General features: G+C 38.3%; 1 protein-coding gene across 4 annotated transcripts in view; it reads right to left on the minus strand.

The window, feature by feature from the left end:
- The window catches only part of XPO7 (exportin 7), a 103,148-nt gene that overhangs the window by 26,889 nt on the left and 56,663 nt on the right, over positions 1–19,596 (minus strand). For 2 of the 4 annotated variants that reach the window (XM_070505243.1, XM_044766770.2), the window contains 7 exons: positions 10,061–10,207; positions 7,463–7,556; positions 6,749–6,915; positions 5,214–5,279; positions 2,694–2,798; positions 693–858; positions 27–100 (listed from right to left, as the gene is read on the minus strand). In XM_070505243.1, the coding sequence (XP_070361344.1) occupies positions 27–100; positions 693–858; positions 2,694–2,798; positions 5,214–5,279; positions 6,749–6,915; positions 7,463–7,556; positions 10,061–10,207 (819 nt within the window). Of the gene's footprint in view, positions 1–26; positions 101–692; positions 859–2,693; positions 2,799–5,186; positions 5,280–6,748; positions 6,916–7,462; positions 7,557–10,060; positions 10,208–19,596 lie in introns of all 4 variants that reach the window. The other 2 variants (XM_070505241.1, XM_044766769.2) reach the window with 1 other exon arrangement.

Raw genomic sequence — 19,596 nt, forward strand, 5'->3', positions numbered from 1 at the left:
CTTTAGAAACTGTGGTTCTGACTCACCAGAGGTGAAAATGAAGGAGGGATGGAATGATACAGGTCAAAAAACAGCTGCAGAGTTGAAGAATCTAAGAACGCTGAAAGAAAGACAACAGAGCACTTATATTGAGCACGTCTGCACACCACTCCCGGCACTACACGTTAGGGAGCACATCTTTCTGCTTTCTTATCTTATAGAAGGTTGGTTTGCTCTGAAAGTGGTTAAGCTAACAGGGGCTTTCTGTTTTCCTTTTTTTTAAAGCACTAGTTTTCAGCTCCTCTAAGAGACATGCATTCTTCTGATTCTCAGAGAACTTAAGACAATCAGAACTCTGTCACAGTAAGAATTTTTATCCTTAGGAACACAAAAGCAAACATTCTTTTGTTCGGTTTTGGTTTTAAAGCTAGACATTACCTCAAATGAACAACATGACAGTGAAGTCTCTGGATGATTGACACAAGAAGGTCAAATTCACGCCGTCAGTAACCAGTAATTGAAAGAGTTCTCCCAGACTAGGGGGATCTCTAAGATTCCTCCAACAACTTCCCCCTCACTTCATAAAGACAGATGCTGAAATTCCCAATTTTCTCCTGCAGCAAGCAAGGGACTGCCAGGAGTTCTTTAAGTCATTCTACAGACACTGTGTAGAGCGGGGCAGCAGCCTGTTTCAGATGGTGCGGGTCTGTTACCTGATCTCCAGCTCGTGGGAATCTGCACTGTGCACAGGTCATCTGAGGACTCATCAGTAGAAGTGCCGATGAAATCAAAGTTTAGGCAGTTATGAGTGAGTTTGAGCAGTTGCATGAGCAAACCATGCTGACTTTCATCGTTCAAGTTTAGATTCTTTCCTGAAGCCTGTAAAAATCACCACATAATGAGTCCCAAACAATCATTCCTCTCTTCTGAGCTCGCTCCAAGACTCATGAGAAGGCTGTTAACTGGAAAGAGGGCTATCTTTCAGCACAGTGCAGTGATGTTCCCCTCCAAAGATGCTGCACTTCTATCATCCTAACGCACTATAAAAATCCTACCTCCTTACTGACTGTCAAAACCTATTTATTGTAAAAACATGAAGCTGGTATTTAAAGAAACTCCCCATGGGGCCGGCCTGGTGGCGCAGCGGTTAAGTTCGCACATTCTGCTTCTGAGGCCTGGGGTTCGCTGGTTTGGATCCTGGGTGCAGACATGGCACCGCTTGGCAAGCTATGCTGTGGTAGGCATCCCACATATAAAGTGAGGAAGATGGGCATGATGTTAGCTCAAGGCCAGTCTTGTTCAGCAAAAAGAGGAGGATCGGCAGCAGATGTTAGCTCAGGGCTAATCTTCCTCAAAAAAAAAAGAAACTCCCTTTTGACACTTACTTTACATGCAGACATCGTGGCTACAGGGAATTCTGAAGCAACATGGAATGTGTGGTGACTTCACTTGCATGTGAGATTCTAGTTATTTCTAGACGGGGTAGGATTAAACTCTGGGAAGGAGTTTCAGTAAGTTTACACCCTGCCCTACTTTCCTTCCTCTTTTCAACATTACTATCACCAGCATCAACAAAGTCTTTCAAACCAGAATTAAAACAAAACCACCTTTGAATTTTATTTCTTCATGAGCAGTGTACCTGCCTGCAGTTCCATACTGGTCTGTAGCTACTGTGACTATCAGATTCAAAGTTCACATCAGCCAGGGCCTCAGTGACTGGCTGGCTAACTGTTTTTGACAGTATCAGCGAGGAAGATTCTGTCTCAAGTCTTCTCAAACGCTTTCCCCTCGAAAGGGGTACAATAGCTTTGGCTAGGCAGCTTGCCCATCGGAGGACTGTTTAGGAATTTGAGGTAAAACTAGGTAACTGAGGAAAAAGATGGACATCATTAACTGGGACAACAGAAAGAATCCAAACTTGCTTCTGAAACTAAAATTGGGACATAATGGAAAATGAGAACAAGAACAAGAATAAAAAACCCAAAACTCCCCAAATGAACAAAAAGCCAGAGGCTAATCCCATTTAGCTTTTTATAGGGACAAAGGATCCAAAGATCGTTATAAATGTGTAGAACTCACAGGTTAGAGTTGTTCAATTCTATCAATAAATGAATTGAAACACCAACTTTCTATTTTAAAACAGGTAATTTCCTTATGTGATACTGTCTACCCCTTCAGGTTATGAAATCTAAGTGGATGTTAAAAATTCTACTTTTCCTTACAGATGTTACTTGTTTATTTCCTGCTTTTAACTCAGCAGGGGACACGGGAGCCAGCCTAGTTTTAGTATGCTAACAATGTAGTCTGAACCTGCTTTCAGAGCACTCGAAGAATCCAAACACCATAAAGGTCACATGCTTTTACTCCATATAGGAAGATTTTATGTGGGTATAAAAAAAGTAAACAACAAAATCTCAAACTTTGTGGTAAACTACATTCCTCTAAGATAGAAGCATGGGATAAGTGGTTCACTTAGCTTTTTACCTAGGGGAACAGATCTGAAATAGGGAAATCACAATCCTTTCTCTAATGTTGGGGGTCAGTCTGCCAAGTTTCTTCAACATCCTGGATACAGGTATCATGCGAAAAAGGATGATGACTAAAGATGTGCATAAACTCTCATGGGGTCAGTTAAGAGCTGATATGTAACAAGTGTTCACTCATTCTTATCCTTTCAAAAGGAACTAGGAACAAGACTCAACCTACAATCTCACCTGTTTTAGTAAATTACAGGAAAGTGTGAAGATATCAAATAACGATGAATCTCGGAAAGAAGAGGCTATTTTTCTGTGCTTGGTTAAAGGATGGGTGGTGTCTGCCTGTGCAGAAAAATAAATCAATGCAAGTTTTAGAATTAATTGCAAAGAAAAAAAAATTTCATGGAGACTTCAAATAAACAAGAAGGATTTCCAATAAAAGCAACATAAACACAAAATACATTTTTAACATTTAAATTAATGTTAAATCATATACAGTGAGAGGATGCAAAGGACAATAAGTTACTAATAGCTAGCCAGAATATCACATCTCTGTAGCTTACAGAGGGAAGATGGAAGGAGGAATGAGCATCTTTCCTTCTTTTTAACAAAGTTTTAATCTCCTCTGCACTTAGGGAGGTAACATTTAACAAAGCTGTTGGCAGATATTGCCACTAACTATTATCATGCTGAACTGAGGCCTAGCCTCAAAAACATCAGCGCGGCTTAGGTCTTGGTAAACAACAGGCTCAGCGCTGAAGTTACTGCAGAATTCCTGAAACGGTCATGAACCAACAGCCATGAATTTAAGATAAGTGACAACAGCCTATTAATACTCTCTTCCTTCTCTAACCCATTTCAACATGTAGTCTACACCACAGAAGTGAGCACCTCAATTAAATGGTCATATCAGTCTCTCACTTATTCCTCTGTTCTTGTCTTTTCAGCCAAATTTTAAAGGTTTTTGTGGTTAATGACTAAGTCTTTAACTTCTTTAATATGCTCTCTATTCCTGACACACAGTAGGCACTCAGTAAGCGGAATAAAGGAATTTCAAGGTGGTTAAGGGTATTTTTAGTCTAACCACTTATTGAAAGCTTCAATTTCTTCTATATACTAACCAATTCATCTAACAGGGAGCTCACTTTGCTTCTGGCACATTAAAGAAAAGAATAATGCAGCAAGATTTCTGACAGACAACCAAGTTATGGACCCTCCTTGATTTTACTTCTAAGTTCAATAGAAATATTAACAGAAATATACTTCCTGATTTAAATTTGACAACCTAAAAACTAACAGGAAATTAAGTTATACAGAAATTAAAAATATTCCCCAATTCTAGCTTCAGTGTCACTGTGTTATCATAAATATCTTGGATAATAAGGTATTGCTAGATTACATATATTACATATAATCTGTTATGTTGATCATAATACAGAGAATAATTATATGTTAAATACGTTACACACATTTCTATTGTTTTCTTAAGAATGACAAGCAAAATTTTGAAAAGCTTTTTTTTCATACCAACATTGATGTATGTTGTGGGGCCAAGCTTCAAAGGGGAGAACATTAACCTCACAATCTCTGAACTTAGTTTAATACATGCTCTCCTACTCCGAAGGCAGTGGTGGTTAAATAATAAGGCAGTTGTTAAGAGCACAAGCACTGAATCGCCCTACGTGGGTCTGAATTCAGATACTGTTGCTTGCTAACTATGACACCTTTGGCAAATTATTTAACCTTTATGTGCTTCAGTTTTCTTATCTGGAAAAATGTGATAACCACAGTACCTATCTCACAGAAATATTGTGAGAATAAAATTAGTTAATATAAGTAAAGTGCTTAGAACAGTACCTGTCACATAGCAATCAGTCAAAAGTATACACATTATTATTCTGCTAACTACTGACCACAGTGGGGATTGCATGTGACAGAGAACACAATATGCATCCAGATTTTAATGGGCTATAAGCTAGTTCATTTAAAATAGTAGCAACTCAACAATTAAAATTTCTCAGGGTTAATAAAAATGTCTGCATAAATACGAGCAATAGCAACAGTGATGCCAATGTAATTAACAGCTGATAACTGAAGGGTGAGATGTTATAACTAATATTAATACTGGCCTGTTGAATAATTATAAAATTTTAGCTGGATACAAAGTAAATGACTGAAAAAAATAATAGCCAGAGCAAAAGAAAGCCACTGGTATTTCCTCTGTAGTAATCTGTGACATTGATCACTATTTAAAAAACTATTTGGTATTTAGTAGAATGCTTTATGCATTCTGAAAAGATCACCAGCAAACTCTTTCATAATAGCAAATGAAAACTGATTTTTTTAGTGATTATAAACATATATTAATATACGCAGAAGGGGTACATAAATGATGCTGGTCCCACTTTCATGATTCCTTTTTTGGACTCATTCTCTTTCACTGGCAAAGCAATTATTTCTTTAAAGTTTTGACTTATGACCACTGCTCTCATCTCTAACAATGAACGTTAACAGTGAGGAAAGCTGAGATGGGAGGATAAAATATTCTGGAGACAGAAGGGGATGAGGACAGTAAGAGTCAGGTAGACTGCTCTTACAGAGGAAAACCCAATGGAACTATTTTGTTTCAAAAGAGCATTAATCACTTACCGCAAAAGCACACAACTGCCAAAAAAGATCATCCCACACACAGCAGAAAACACCAATACTAAGAAAAAATATGGCACTTACTTCAAGGAGGAAGGCTGTAGCACTTACTTGATTAATTTCATTGGTTAGCTGAGATAAAATTGTGACGCCAATGATGCAGTATTCAACACTATCCTGGTAAAAACACGTAAGGCAGAAAGAGTTGGTGTGTGCAGGATGATTTCAGCACGTGGAATGCAGTCATACTTTTCCTTTTTGTGAGGAAGATTTGCCCCGAGCTAATATTTGTTGCCAATCTTCCTCTTTATTTTGCTTGAGGAAGATTAGCCCTGAGCTAACATCTCTGCCAATCTTCCTCTATTTTGTATGTGGGTCACTGCCACAGCATGGCTGATGAGTGGTGGAGGTCCGCACCCAGGATCCAAACCTGTGAACCTGGGCCACTGAAGCAGAGTGTGCCAAACTTAACCACTATGCCATGGGGCTGGCCCCTGGAATGCAGTCATGCTTTTAAAATGACAGAATCCTATGTCTCTATTAAAACTGCCTTGGGCCAGCCCTGGTGGCCTGGTGGTTAAGTTTGGCACGTTCTGCTTTGGGGTCCCGGGTTCGGTTCCCCAGGCATGGACCTACACTACTCGTCTGTCAGTAGCCATGCTATAGTGGTGGCTCACATAGAACAAGAGGAAGACTGGCAGTGGATGTCAGCTGAGGGTGAGTCTCCCTCTGCAAAAAAACTGCCTAGAGAAGGTAGCAAGGAATTACAGTTTAAAAAGCCGTTGTTATGCAGGACATAAAACCTAACTGCCATAAAGGTAGGCTGCTAAATCCGACTTCATCACAATGGAAACCTTTTGTATTTTAAAAATACCCATAAGTACTATACTATATACATGATAAAAGGAGAAACTGGCAAATCACATTTAAGATAAATGACAAATGAATGCATAAAATAATTTATAAAGAGACTATATACAACAATAAGAAAAAGGCAAAGAAGCCAATAAAAAAGGACACAAGACATAAATAGGAAGTTCACAGAAAAACAAAAATAAGTAGTGAATTTAACATATGGAAATTTGTTCCATCTCATGTGTTACTCAGATGCTGAGACGCCAATTCTTTTTACTGATTAAATTAGAAAAATTAAAAAGCTGAGCTCCCAGGATGGAGGTACAGGGAAACAGGAATTCTTTTTAATTGTTGGATTTTTGTTTGAGGGTAATTTGGAAGTATCCTTGAAAGCCAAAAATGCACCCATCCTTTTGACTGAATAATCCCAAGATCTGGAATTCACCTACAAACACACTTATTCAAAGTATGATAGGATTATATACTAGGATGTTCACTGAAGTATTTACCATCTAAAGTACAGGAACAAACGAAATGCCCACCTTTATTACAAGGGATTGGTGACATTACAGAATTTTAGACTGCAACAGTCTAGGCATTAGAAAGAAGGAAAGCAGGGTTTCATGTGCTGGCATGTAAACATGTAAAGCCAAGACACAGTAAGGATAAAAAAGATGGAAGATAATGTACCAAATAATTCCACTTTGTGTAATTTTTAAAAGGTAGATCAGTATATAAGTATATATATGTTGCTTCTCTCACTCCTATTACCTCAAATATGTACATCATACCTGTAAAAACCTTGTGACGTCTGTGATTGCATTTCTGAAGACATAGTCATCCTTCTGACAGTCAAACCAGCCCAGTTTTGTGATTCTGGCATATAACTGAATAAGTGCTTGTGTCACAAAAGTAGCCAACTTTGGCCGAGTGGCAAGGTAGTTGAGCACATAGTTCCCTATAAAACAAAAATACCCCACATAGTAGAAAGCTCTGCTAGGGAAGGGTGTACATCTTTAAATGTGCCACTGTCCAAGACATGGTAAATTTAGACTATTTACCCCAAACTCCCTTAATTCCTCACGCTACTGAGAAAAAGGATTTTGAATTCAAGATTAGTAGGCTTTCCAACTCAGAATTTTATACTTATCACAATGAAGACTCTGAAGTATGGCGTTGAATCTACTCCTAGAGTTAACTAACATGGTCTACACAGAATTAATAATCCTTACAATGTTTTTCTTAAGTTCCTAGTGACAGTAAAGACTGAATGAAAGAAACCTCCTGAAGACAAAAGGAATGACTCAGGCTTTATCTGGAAGCAATTAGATTGGACCCTCTTGACTTTCATAAGCCCAAAATTCTGGAAAAAACCGGATTCTAGATATTCTATAGGCTTAGCAATTTTAAAATGTTATCAAACAAGCAACATAAACTTAACTATTACTAGCAAATCATTAGACAAACTAATTTCTTTACGAGAGAACAGACAATTCTCTACTTACGAATATCTATCCGTTGTTCCAATGGTAGAGGGTTGTTTGTGCGTGATACAAGCTTTGTAAGGCAAGTAGCTGCCAGTAACTGGGAGTAAGATGACTGTGAAAAGAGGGGGGTAAAGGTCTTAGAATTCAATTTTACTGAGTTACTCAGTCATAAGATTTTTCACTTGGAAATCTGTGCTCAGATTCAAGAAAAAGTAACCAGTTTTGCTATATGTGATCCTCCAGATTTTAGGGGATCTATCATTCTAAGGAAAAATGAGTCCCACATAGCATATGTGCTCATTTAACTGATTTCAATCATGAACAGGGGCAGGATAAAGTCAATGGCCTGATCAAACAAAATCCAATACAGACATCTGCATCACTTTGAGGGGGCAGATGCCAGAGGGGATCTTTTCAGAAAGACATTAGGATCTCTAGAAGACAGATCTCTTCTGTCATTTAAACCAAGAAATCTTCTCCCTTCAATAGCCTTGTTACAGTGATGTTTCAAAAAGTTTTACCTCAGAATTCCTATAGTATAGTAGTAAAAATAAGAAAGGAAGTATTAGAGGGAACCATCACATTACACTGTATAGTTAATGCCCAAACTGTATCTTTCCATCAGCACAGCTATCAGTCAGCTACAGCTTTGGGGAACATATATGCCAGTTTTAAAGTAAATTCATAACAATTACTTATGAGAAAGGAAAATTATGCCCTAAGCAATGAAATAGCATTATCATATTCTCAAGTGTGGATTTTAATGAATTTTAACCTTACAGAGAATCAGAGTTCTCTATCTGATCATAACGTATAAGAAGGTGCTGTGTGGGAATTCTTCTGTGTGGCTATATTATATCATGTCATATAACAGGGAGAGATTCAGAACCATCAAAGTAATTTAATCAAGGGTCAAGGATAATCTTCCATCAAACTATAAATCCTTAAGACAGTAGGCCTATCCATAGGCATTATGTAATGCGACCAGTTATAAAAAAAATTTAAGCTTAGGGGCCTGCCTCGTGGCTGAGTGGTTGAGTTCACTTGCTCCACTTTGGCGGCCCAGGGTTTCACCGGTTTTGATCCTGGGCATGGATATGGCACCGCTCATCAAGCCATGCTGAGTTGGTGTCCCATACAGCACAACTAGAAGGACCTCCAACTAGAATATACAACTATATACTAGGTGACTTTGGGGAGAGAAGAAGAGGAGAAAAAAAAGGAAGACTGGCAACAGATGTTAGCTCAGGTGCCAATCTCATAAAAAAAAAATTAAGCTTAAGAAAAAATCTATGAAAGTGATTTGACATGTAATTTTTATTCAACACCCCTGAACATGGTTTAAACTGATTACAGCAGGTAAGTCAAATCACAAATAATGCAAGAAGGACTATACATATAGAACATAGTGCATAACTATACAATATATAACGCATAAATAGTTTTTACACATAATTCCAATAAATCTGTTAAGTCACTAAGAAGTCAACAGAGATTAAAAGGGAAGAACCTACTATAATTGAGTGTTTTTAGTATTGCACCAATCCTATTTTATTCCAGCCTGCTGACTGTCAACATGAGGAAGTGGAGTTAACAGTCAGGGATGATAGTGGGGCTCCAGTGGGAATCCACTGGAAGAGCTAGTGGTCTATCTCTGAAAGCACAAACGTAAGTGGATCAATTCTAAGACCGAGTGATTGAAAAGAAATATACCAACTACGTGCGAAAACAAACAGAGCAGCATACAATCTCTGGCCGTGACTCTGTAACCTTCAGATGCCTGGGAGAAGCGTTAGCTCCCTCAGCTACTAAGCGGCAATTCTGAGCCAAGTGTAATCTGTTCTATTTACTCCATAAACAGCGTAACACTACTAATGAAGACTTAACAGTGGAGCCATCTACAACTCCACCCTCTCAGCAAAGAACTGCTGTTCTTTCCACACGTCCCTCCAGAGCTCAGCACGGTGTTAGCTGCTAGTCTAGTCGCGATTCTGACTCTCTCGGTGCCCTGTCATGATACCCTGGTTGGAGTCTTACCCTTCCTAACACCCCCATCTTGCCAAAATATTAATTTAATCAAATTATGTCTCATTAAAAACATTATTTTGATCACTGCATTGCCATTTTTAAGCTAGAAGAGACTCTAATTCCATTTCTAAAACTATACTTCCTTTAATTTCATTGTCAAGATCATTTTTACCCTACATTTCTAAGGCACTAAGAAGCAGCTGTGGTACAGAGGGGGAAAAACAGAGAAGACTGGAGATCTTGTAGGGTGACACGGACTTTGTGGATAAGAAGTCATTTATATACAGCCCTGTCTTCTGTGCGAAGGATATGAAGTGGTACTTAAGTGTAGAACAGAGAAAGAGTCCCAGAAGTGTGATTCAAGATGAAAAATGACAGGACAAAATGTATGTTCAACAAGATTTTCCTGCTGAGGCTGTAGGTATTTTTTGCCAACCTCCCAGGTATGGTGCTTTTTTAAAAGTGAAATTAAGATGGCAGAGGCACCTAGAGGAACCAAGAACCAATCCCAGTCCACCCCTAAACTTAGAACCAGAAGACATTTTCCTAAGCCTCTGTTATCCTTCAGGGTTTTCAAATCTTACGTACACTTCCTCTTTCGAGGAGTAGCTGGCACTTGCTCAGGCAGTCAGGGCTGTTGGTGAATTCGACCAAGGCTTTCTCTGCCTGGAGTCGAGTGGCTGTGTCTGTTGTTTCATACAGCTGTTTGCACAGATTCTCTAGTTGGGCCAGGCTCTGGAAAAGATCAGTCCAGAAAGAAGTCAACTACACATGCAAGGTACTGTGCTCAAAATTAACGGACAAAGATAAATAATAATCAATGAAGACAGATTTGCTTCTCAACCTTAAGGGGAATCTGGGTAACCTTTATCTAATAACAACTCTTTATAGTTCTCTTTATTTGATGCTTTAGAAGACAAAATAATATTAATGCCTAAAATATCTATATACTTTCTCAGTCATTCCCTTAAAGATCAATCACAAATGATACATTTTTTGCTTGCAAATATCCATCCTCCAAAGCTTTTCCAAAAAGCTTTCAAATAAAAATTCAGAATTTACTTGTTCTGCCATCAATTTCAAAATTGTGGATACTAGAGGCACTGCTGTAAACTTAAGCACATAAACACATAATATAAATGTCACACACATCTTTATATAGTTTTAAATATTTTCCCTTCATCTAGTAATTATTAGCTTATAATTGAGTATACGAATAAAGATGGCCAGGCTCTGCGGGAAAGCTTGAATGCATGTACGCACCTTCCTCCCTGGGTCCCTCATGTCTCAAGTTCAGCAGGCTCTCTTCTCCTGTTGCACTTTAAACTCTTGCTTTGGTTCCAAATTTAAAACGAAAGGGTCAAAATAAATTCAACCCTAGCATATGCTCACACAGAGATAAGACAAGGGAAACGCCCCCAAACAAACCCTTCTCTCCAAATCTTGAACCAGTTCCAGGGAGGCAGGAAGGGGATGGGTGTGTCCTTTGGTCAAAACCCCAAAAGGATGCAAATCTACTTTTACTTAATGCCATGTTTAAAAGCAAAGAGGAAAGGAACTAGTAAGAGTTCATCTTTCACTGACTGGAAAGGAGGGCAAACATCTGTTAGTCTTTAAAGGAATGGTTTGGACTTTAAGAAGATATTCTGAGCCCATTTTCTATGGTAGCAAGCAAGATTTGATTTAAATGGTGTGAGGGATCCTACTATTAGAAACGACAATTCTGACAATAACAAAAATAATAATAATAATTAAACAAACCAACCTGCACAAATAGCCTAAGAAATATTATAGAGCCAGTCTGCCCAAGGCTTTTCATTATCACTTTATTTCATTTTGGTGTGACTTTATAAATCTCAGCTTTTCCACTAAACAGGAAAACCTCTAGGGCAGGATACCCATCTTACTCAACCTGATTAATAACTTTCAAACATTAACCTAAAGGAAACAAGAAAGACAAATACTGACACTCTAAGAGCATCCATTTCACTTCAGAGAGCCCCCAAAGAACAAAAACAACTCCCACTCCACAGCCGAACAAACGAACCGCCCTTCAAAACATGGTGGGACTCTGATTAGGCTCACATTGAATTTGTTCTCTCTGACTTCCAAGGATCCCACTTAATGCCTTCCTCAGTTCAAAACACAGAGAAAACTGCACTTACAAAGTCAGATCTCAAGTAACGATGTTCTATAAGCAGTACTTGATTCTTTCACACAGTTTATAAACACAAGGAATAGAGAATAAACCTAACTAATTACATATATCCATAAAAGACATGTGAAAGTCAGTGATATACTAGCCAATACTGGTCCAAGACCCTAATGACAAATGAATCCGTTTAATTATAAATCCCTACATTCCTAAGCAAGGGGTTAAATCTCCTTCACAAGGTTTTGTTTCAATCTAGCAGGCTGGTTTTCCCCTCCTCCTATATAAAGAGAGGGAACAAGTTTAAACAATACCTAGTGCATAAGACATCAACAGAAAGACACCCTAACTAAACTGAAAGATAGCTATAAAATCTGGTATTAGGGAGCAGCAGCAGCCTCATAACCCCCTTAGCCACCACACAACACACTGTGAGCTTTCCAATATCTTGAACAGATACTCCCTAAATAGTCATGCTGCTTAAAGTATAATGACTCTCCTTAAAGTCTGATCAATCAGTTCCAGTAGCTCCCCCAGTGCAACTCTTGTTTATGTTTATTCCAACAAAGCTGCTCACACAACAATGGCTAAGCATCTGTTACCAGTAGCTCCTTACCGCTAAAAACCTACATGCAGGTTATGGCGGGCTTTTTTGGTTGTTGTTTTGTTTTGATTTGGTTTAATTTAGCAGACAAAAACATACTGCAGGGTAAGTCTGGTAATGAGTTCTCAGCTCAGGAAACAAGATTGTTTAAAAAACAAAAAAGTAATTTGACCATTATACAAACAGTTTGAAGAACTATAGCTCTATTTCTTTGTTTCCAGAAGAACAAATGGAAACAATTTTGTTTTCCCAAACAATTAGTGGAAACATCTACCAACCACAGGTTGACAGTCACTTTATTTGGGTTGCCCACACTACCCATGGAAGGAGAGGGGAATGAGACATTTACGTTTACGTTCTTTAGGATCCAAGTGTTTCCAAAGCTCATCGAATAGCTAGATTATTTCGAATCACTTTGGGGGCCCAGAATAAAATAATTTATCCTATAATGATTTGATTAGCTATTAAAACTAGTACTTTACATTTAGAGTAGCAACACACACCACAGCATCTTCCCGCTTTGCAAAGTGATACCTATATTAAACCTGCTCCCATTCACTACTTCTTATTAAGAACATCTATTACGTGATGCTGGTTCAGTCACAGAAAAGCCTCCAGACAAGAACGTCTACTTTCTGTTCCTGAGGCTGCCAACCCTATCATGCACAGAGAAACTTCAATCTGGTACCACGGGAACAGAAAAGCACGTTTGGGTGAAATATTTCACAAAACTGGAAGGTGATCTTCAACCAGCAAAGTCCTGCTTTAGTACAAGAAACACAAGACAATCAACCCCACAAGACCACACCGATTTTACCAACAACAGTTACAATAAAGGTATTAAAAGAATTTATCTTCTTTATGTGGTGTGTATATATATATGTGTGTGTGTGTGTGTATATGTATATATATATATATACACACACACACCCCCAATGAAATACTACTCAGCCAGAAAAAAAGACAAATTCATCCCATTTGCGATAACATGGAAGGACCTAGAGGGAATTATGCTAAGCGAAATAAGCCAGTCCAAGAAAGACAAACACCAGATGATTTCACTCATGTGTGGAATATAAACAAGTACTGGGACAAAGAAAACAGTTCAGTGGTTACCAGGGGAAGGGGGTGGGGAGCCCTGGGGGAGAAGGGGAGCACTTACATGGTGACAGTCAAGAAATAATGTACAACTGAAATCTCACATTGATGTAAACTATTATGAACTCAATTAAAAAAAAGGAATTTATCTTCTTTAATATTTAGCAACAACATTATTTTATAGTCTTTTAAATCTAGATGGGGAAAATGTAGCTCAATTACTCTCATTTCAAAATAATAATTTATCCGAAGAATTGCTTCTAGATTAGAGGAAAAATGAAGATTTTGTTTGTACATTAGATGTTATACTACTCCACAAAACAGAATACCTTGGACTTTATTTTACTTTGTAAAACACTGTTTAAAAAGACTAATGGTATATACTTTTAAATTAGTCTCACTGCTTAAAAAAAAAAACCACCTGGAGATTTCCAGAGACTGGATATTCGCTTTTAGGAAAGATCTGATGACATTCCCATAATGCCGAGCACTGAACTAGAAAACAAGCACAACCCTTGAACGACCAGTGAGATACGCAAGTTCTCTGCAGAGCAGGCACAGCCTTCATCTGACAGCCACCCCAGCTGCCGGAAATGATCAGCAGGCATCATCCTATCCAAGTGTAAAGTGCAGGCTCAATCCAGAGAAGTTCTCAAGAAGAACAGAGGGGAATTACCAACTCAGTAGGGGAATTTCCATGGTTAGGATGACTTAAATATAAAAAGAACTGCTTAAAAATCAAGCCACTTTCAACCTGCTTATAAACTCCATTAATTTAGATCTTCCTTAGTTGGAATTCTTCTGTGTACTAGGAAAATACTCTGTTAGGTAAATTAAAAGATGCATACTGAATCTGCCAGAAAATGTACCATTTTAAAGATCTATAAGTAAAGTTAATAAAATTGATATACTAATTACATTTTTTTTCTTTTGAGGAAGAGTAGCCCTGAGCTACCATCCGCTGCCAATCCTCCTCTTTTTGCTGAGGAAGACTGGCCCTGAGCTCACATCCGTGCCCATCTTCTTCTACTTTATATGTGGGATGCCTGCCACAGCATGACTTGCCAAGCGGTGCCATGTCCACACCCGGGATCCGAACCAGTGAACGCTGGGTTGCCGAAGCAGAACGTGAGAACTTAACCGCTGTGCCACCGGGAGGCCCCTACTTTTTATTTTTTATCTATTCAACAAGGCATTCTTATTGTCAATAATGGGTATCTAATTATCATAGATAATTATTTTTTAAAACCTCCTAAAAATTCAGTAACAACAATTATTGTTAGGTTAAACAAGCAAGTGGCAAAACAGTACGTAGAGTATATCATTTGTGAAATATGTTAGCAAATTCAAAGAAGAAAATCTGGATGAATTCAAACCAAAAAATTATCTCTAGGAGGTGAGGTTATGGGAGACTTTCAATTTCTATGTTATATATTTCTATAACTTCTGAATTTTTGACCACAACCATATATTACTTGTAAGCAGGAAAAAAACCTCAACAACTGTATGGATAAAAATTATTTAAAAGGACAAATTTAAGCTACTTTCTTTTTCTAAATAAACTCTTCTAATTACTAACATATTACCAATTAGCAGCTGATACTGTTTCTAGTCAGAATTCACAAAACAAATTCATAAAACCAAAAAGGCAAAAGTCTATTCCAAACACTAATTTTTTAAAAAGTACATCTGTTTATTACTACTTTTCTTTTGTACTGATAATAAATGTTGATAGGTTAAATGGCCTGAAAAGAACATTCCATGCAAGGTTCCCTCTTGTTTATAAAGTTATCTAGAAGGCAATCTTGTGAGCCAAAGCTATTTTGGTTTTATACATATATCAGCAGATCTCTAAGATGTTTTTCACTGCAGCAGAGTCAATGGGGGGAAAATAGCTAGCTCTCTGAATGAAAATGTTTATATAAGCAAACTATTTATTTTTAAAAGTTAAAGGGAAAAAGTTTACAAAGACAGTGCAAAAGACATGAATCTGGACTTTATAAGAGGATATCCAAATGGCCAATAAGCAAATGAAAGGTGCTCAATCTCAATAATCATCAGGAAATGTAAATTCAAACCACAGTGAGATATATCCATTAGAATGACGGGGATGAAAAAGCCAAGATCAAGTGCTGGTTAGGATACGAAACAACTGGAAGCCATACACTGCTAGTGGAGTCTGAATTGGCTCAAACACATTGAAAAACTGGCAATATACAGATATCCTAGACCCAACCATTTCACTCCCAGGTATACACCCAACATGTACAAGAACATTCATGGCAGCACTAAATCTAATAGGTCTCAAATGGAAACCCAAATACCCATCAATAGTAGTATGAATAAATGTTTCATTTCTTAATCTGGGTGCTGGCTACACAGGCATGTTCATTTTGAGAAAATCCACTGAATTGTACATTTATAATGTGTGTATTTTTCTGTATGTACATTTCAATAAGAAGCTTTAAAAAAAGATGGATGAATGCCACAGTTCTCCCAAAATTCTCCAGGTATTTACTCTCATCTATTTTTTTCTGATACTAATGGGAAAGAAGTTCATCAGTAACTGCTAATTGTACTCTAGATTTAGAATGCTTTAGTTTTATATCAATTCATGTTTTAAGAACCGTAACTCCCATTATTTTCTTAGGAAATAAGGTAAGACTCTGGATGCATCTGGGGACATTCTATTGCTGAGAGTTCTAAGAGCACTGCAGATGCTGTGTAATGTCTACTGCCGTAAAGCAAGATAAAATACCTATTTTCAGCAAGTGATAATGCTATGAGAGCCTTGCATGCATTAGATAAGCGTAGCAAGTCTGCTAACATATGAGACTGCAAAATTCTACACATGACTTCAAAATACGAATCAATTCTAACTGGTAATAAACACATATGATCTATGTTTTGTGGGTAACATGCAGCCAAAACACATCTAAACAAATTATTTCATGAAATAAACAGCCAGACTAACTGTGCCTGGTGTATTTGTCTTATAAATTTAACTCAAGAGTTTTCATTTAACATATCACCAGAAAACTGGTCTTAGTTCCTTCTCAGAGTCACTAACGGCGCGACGGAATGAAAGCTGCACTGTAAGCTAAACCCTTTAAAGTACAGGCTCCAAACCGGTGGCCTCAAACTGGCCCTCAGACGCTTTTGTTTTATGTCTTACGGTGTCGTTTTAAAGTATGACATAGTTGTCAATATTTATAATAATATCTGCTTTTCTAGCATGAGAAGATCTGATAATACTGAACCTGCATTTTCAAGTGTCACTAATCAGATGACGTCAGGAGGGCAATGCTTCCCTGGGGCCGGCTCTCTCCACAGTTCCTACTGCTGGCCCCTGCAGACAGCTGAGTTTTCTTCCCCTGCTCGAAAGCAATTTTGTTTCATATCAGTGGTTCACTCCAAGAAGTTAAAGTTAAAAAGTAGTGAGCATGTGGTAGTACAATAGGTTTTGGCTTAACTTTGGGTACTAAATCTTTGCCACATTTGGTTAAAAGAATCTTTTGAGTACAAGGGGCTACATAAAACTTAAAGAATTAGATTGGGAGTTGTACAGTTTGGATACTGGCTTAGCAACTAACTGTGTGATTTTGGGCAAGTTAATTTCCTGGAGCTCTGGTTTTCTCCTGTGTAAAATAAGTGGATTTTATTATCTTATTTTTCAAAGGACTATCAATTCTATCATAGAATTTTATACTATCCTTCCTATTTTAATTACATAATTCAAAAATAATTCAGATTCAAAAGTAAGCAAATATTAAAATTAAAATGATCACAAAAACAAAAGCCAACGTAAATTTTTTAAAGAGAGAATTACACTTACAACATAAACCAGGTAGCACTCCCATACATCCCTCTCACTGCAGCACAGGAGCCTTACTCACAACTTCAGTAACCGACCCGTCAGCACAAGGATGCTTTTGGAGGGAGGCTCAGTCCAGGGTAACAGCAATGACCTCAGATGTCAGACAAATCCCTACTCCTCTACTGACTAGCTGTGAGGAGCACAAATAAGTGACTCCTGTCATTCAAACGAGTTTCCACTTCTTTTAAATAGAAATAACATCTGCTGCACAAGTTTGTAGAAGTCAATGAGGTAATGTATGTAAATTGTTAATGACTCAGGGTATTACTGGCTATTACTGATTACATTGGCCAGTAAAAACTCCAGACAACAACGGTTTTTACAAGCATATGCAAATCCACATAACATCCATATAACTCTAGAGGGGTTATAAAGGCCTTTCCTTGTTGGGCTAGGGGCATTAGGGATGTAACCACAGGACCAGGAACAGAATGTGCCACCCCAAAATATGCCTCTTTGGCATAAGGGCTATTCTGAGCTGATGATTATTAAAAAAAACAGCAGACATGGGAAAGGTCTGAAAACCTGGTAGAAGTTATCCTTTTGGAAGGGAAATTTAGATTTGTAAAAGAAATCTCCATTTGTAAGGCTGCCTCCCTCTCTGTGCCAAGAAGGGGAGGATGACTCTAAATCTCCAGAAACTTTTATTAATAGAGAAGGCAATAACTTAAATCTGCACAGCAACCTGCCCTTGTTCACTGTCATCTCCCCATCCCCCCCACCTCCCATAACTGACCTCAGCTTAACAACAGGACGTTAAAAGCCATTTTTCAGGAGCGGGGAGCCAGCCAGGAGCATGCGCAGAAGAAAAAATTTTGATCTGCCAATGGAACTCATCCTGCCAGCGCATACCAGCCTGCCCTCACTGATCCCTGAAACCTTACCCCATACCTTGGATCAGAAACAGAGTTCAGAGCCTGTCCTTCCATCTCCTTACCAACTGACTGCATAATAAACTGTTTCTTTTCTCAAAGACTGATGTACCACAGTATTGGCTTCTGTGCAAATGAGGGGATGAGCCCTTGCTCAGTGACAGGGATAATATAGACAATTGATCCTCATTATTTGTGTATTTAGTATTTGCAAATTTACCCACTTGCTAAAATTTATTAGTAACCCCCAAACCAATACTTGCAGCAATTTTGCAGTCACCTGCGTACACGCACAGAATGGGTCCCAGCTGAAGTGGAACAAGGGGACACCTTGCTTTCTTGTTTCAGCTCTCATACTGTAAAAAAGTGGAAAAGCCCTTTTTGTGGTTTATTTAGTGCCATGTTTTGCAGTTTTGTGTTGCTGATTTTATTGTTTAAAATGGCCCCCAAACAGTGCTAAAGTGCTGTCTAGTGTTCCTAGGCACAAGAAGGCTATGTGAAAATATGTGTCAGATAAGCTCCATTCAGGCATATTAAATAAGGTGTCTTTAAACAGAAACACAAATAAAACAAGGTTATAGGATGACTTGTTGACAAAAATGTTGTGACCAGAGGGTGGCAGGAACCTAACCCTATGATATCCTCTTGGAGCAATGGTTCAGTATCTGCGAATTCAGTGTTCTCGACGACTTGATAAAACATAAGTACCACAAGCAATAAGGATCAGCTGTATTACTGGCATCCATGGGTGGTATTCAGCACATATTTCCCCAGAGAAACAGAACTGTATTACCACTGTCATAGGCATTTGTTCAGAGGGATTTAACTTACACAACGTCCATATTAATGTCTGTAATACTCAAATCCTTCCACAAGTGATTCACATCTTTGTTTAAATGGCCATTTATAGTAATTATTTATGTATTGAGATTTTAGTTAACGAGCACCAATGCACACCCTACATGGAAAGGACAAGTGTCTGGCACACAGAAATAGCTTCATAAAAACGTCCTGCGTAAATGGGTAAGTCTAACTCTTAAAAGCTTTTAAAGGGACTTTGGGTTAAAATGGCAGATTGACCACACATCCAATTTTGCTCCTTCCCAAAACTCAACTAAAACAACACTAAAGGAATTTTTTAAAAAATCATAGTCCCACAAGGATTATGACTGGGAACAGGAGAGGGGACAATAGCAACAAAATTTTGCAATCCAGGAAAACTGGTGGTAACTGACTTCACTGACTCAAGAAACCAAATCCCTTGCCGGCAGGGAGAGGAGCTGAAAACCAAGCGATTTACACTCTGCACTTGACGCGAAGGTGAAGTGGGGTGGCCAAAGCAAGGAAGAAGAGGGCCAAAGTATTTCTGAGAAGTGAGGTTCCCAGTATCTTCCCTTACTCTACGCCTCTGAACGACTGCCCCACTTTCTCTGGACTGGGAGACATGCAGCCAGTCCAAAGCACGACTGAGAATCTGGCACCATGTAGCTGACAGGTTGATGGGGTGGCCACGTGGCACAC

This window comes from Equus asinus, chromosome 3, assembly GCF_041296235.1.
Source record: "Equus asinus isolate D_3611 breed Donkey chromosome 3, EquAss-T2T_v2, whole genome shotgun sequence".
Classification (NCBI taxonomy): domain Eukaryota; kingdom Metazoa; phylum Chordata; class Mammalia; order Perissodactyla; family Equidae; genus Equus; species Equus asinus.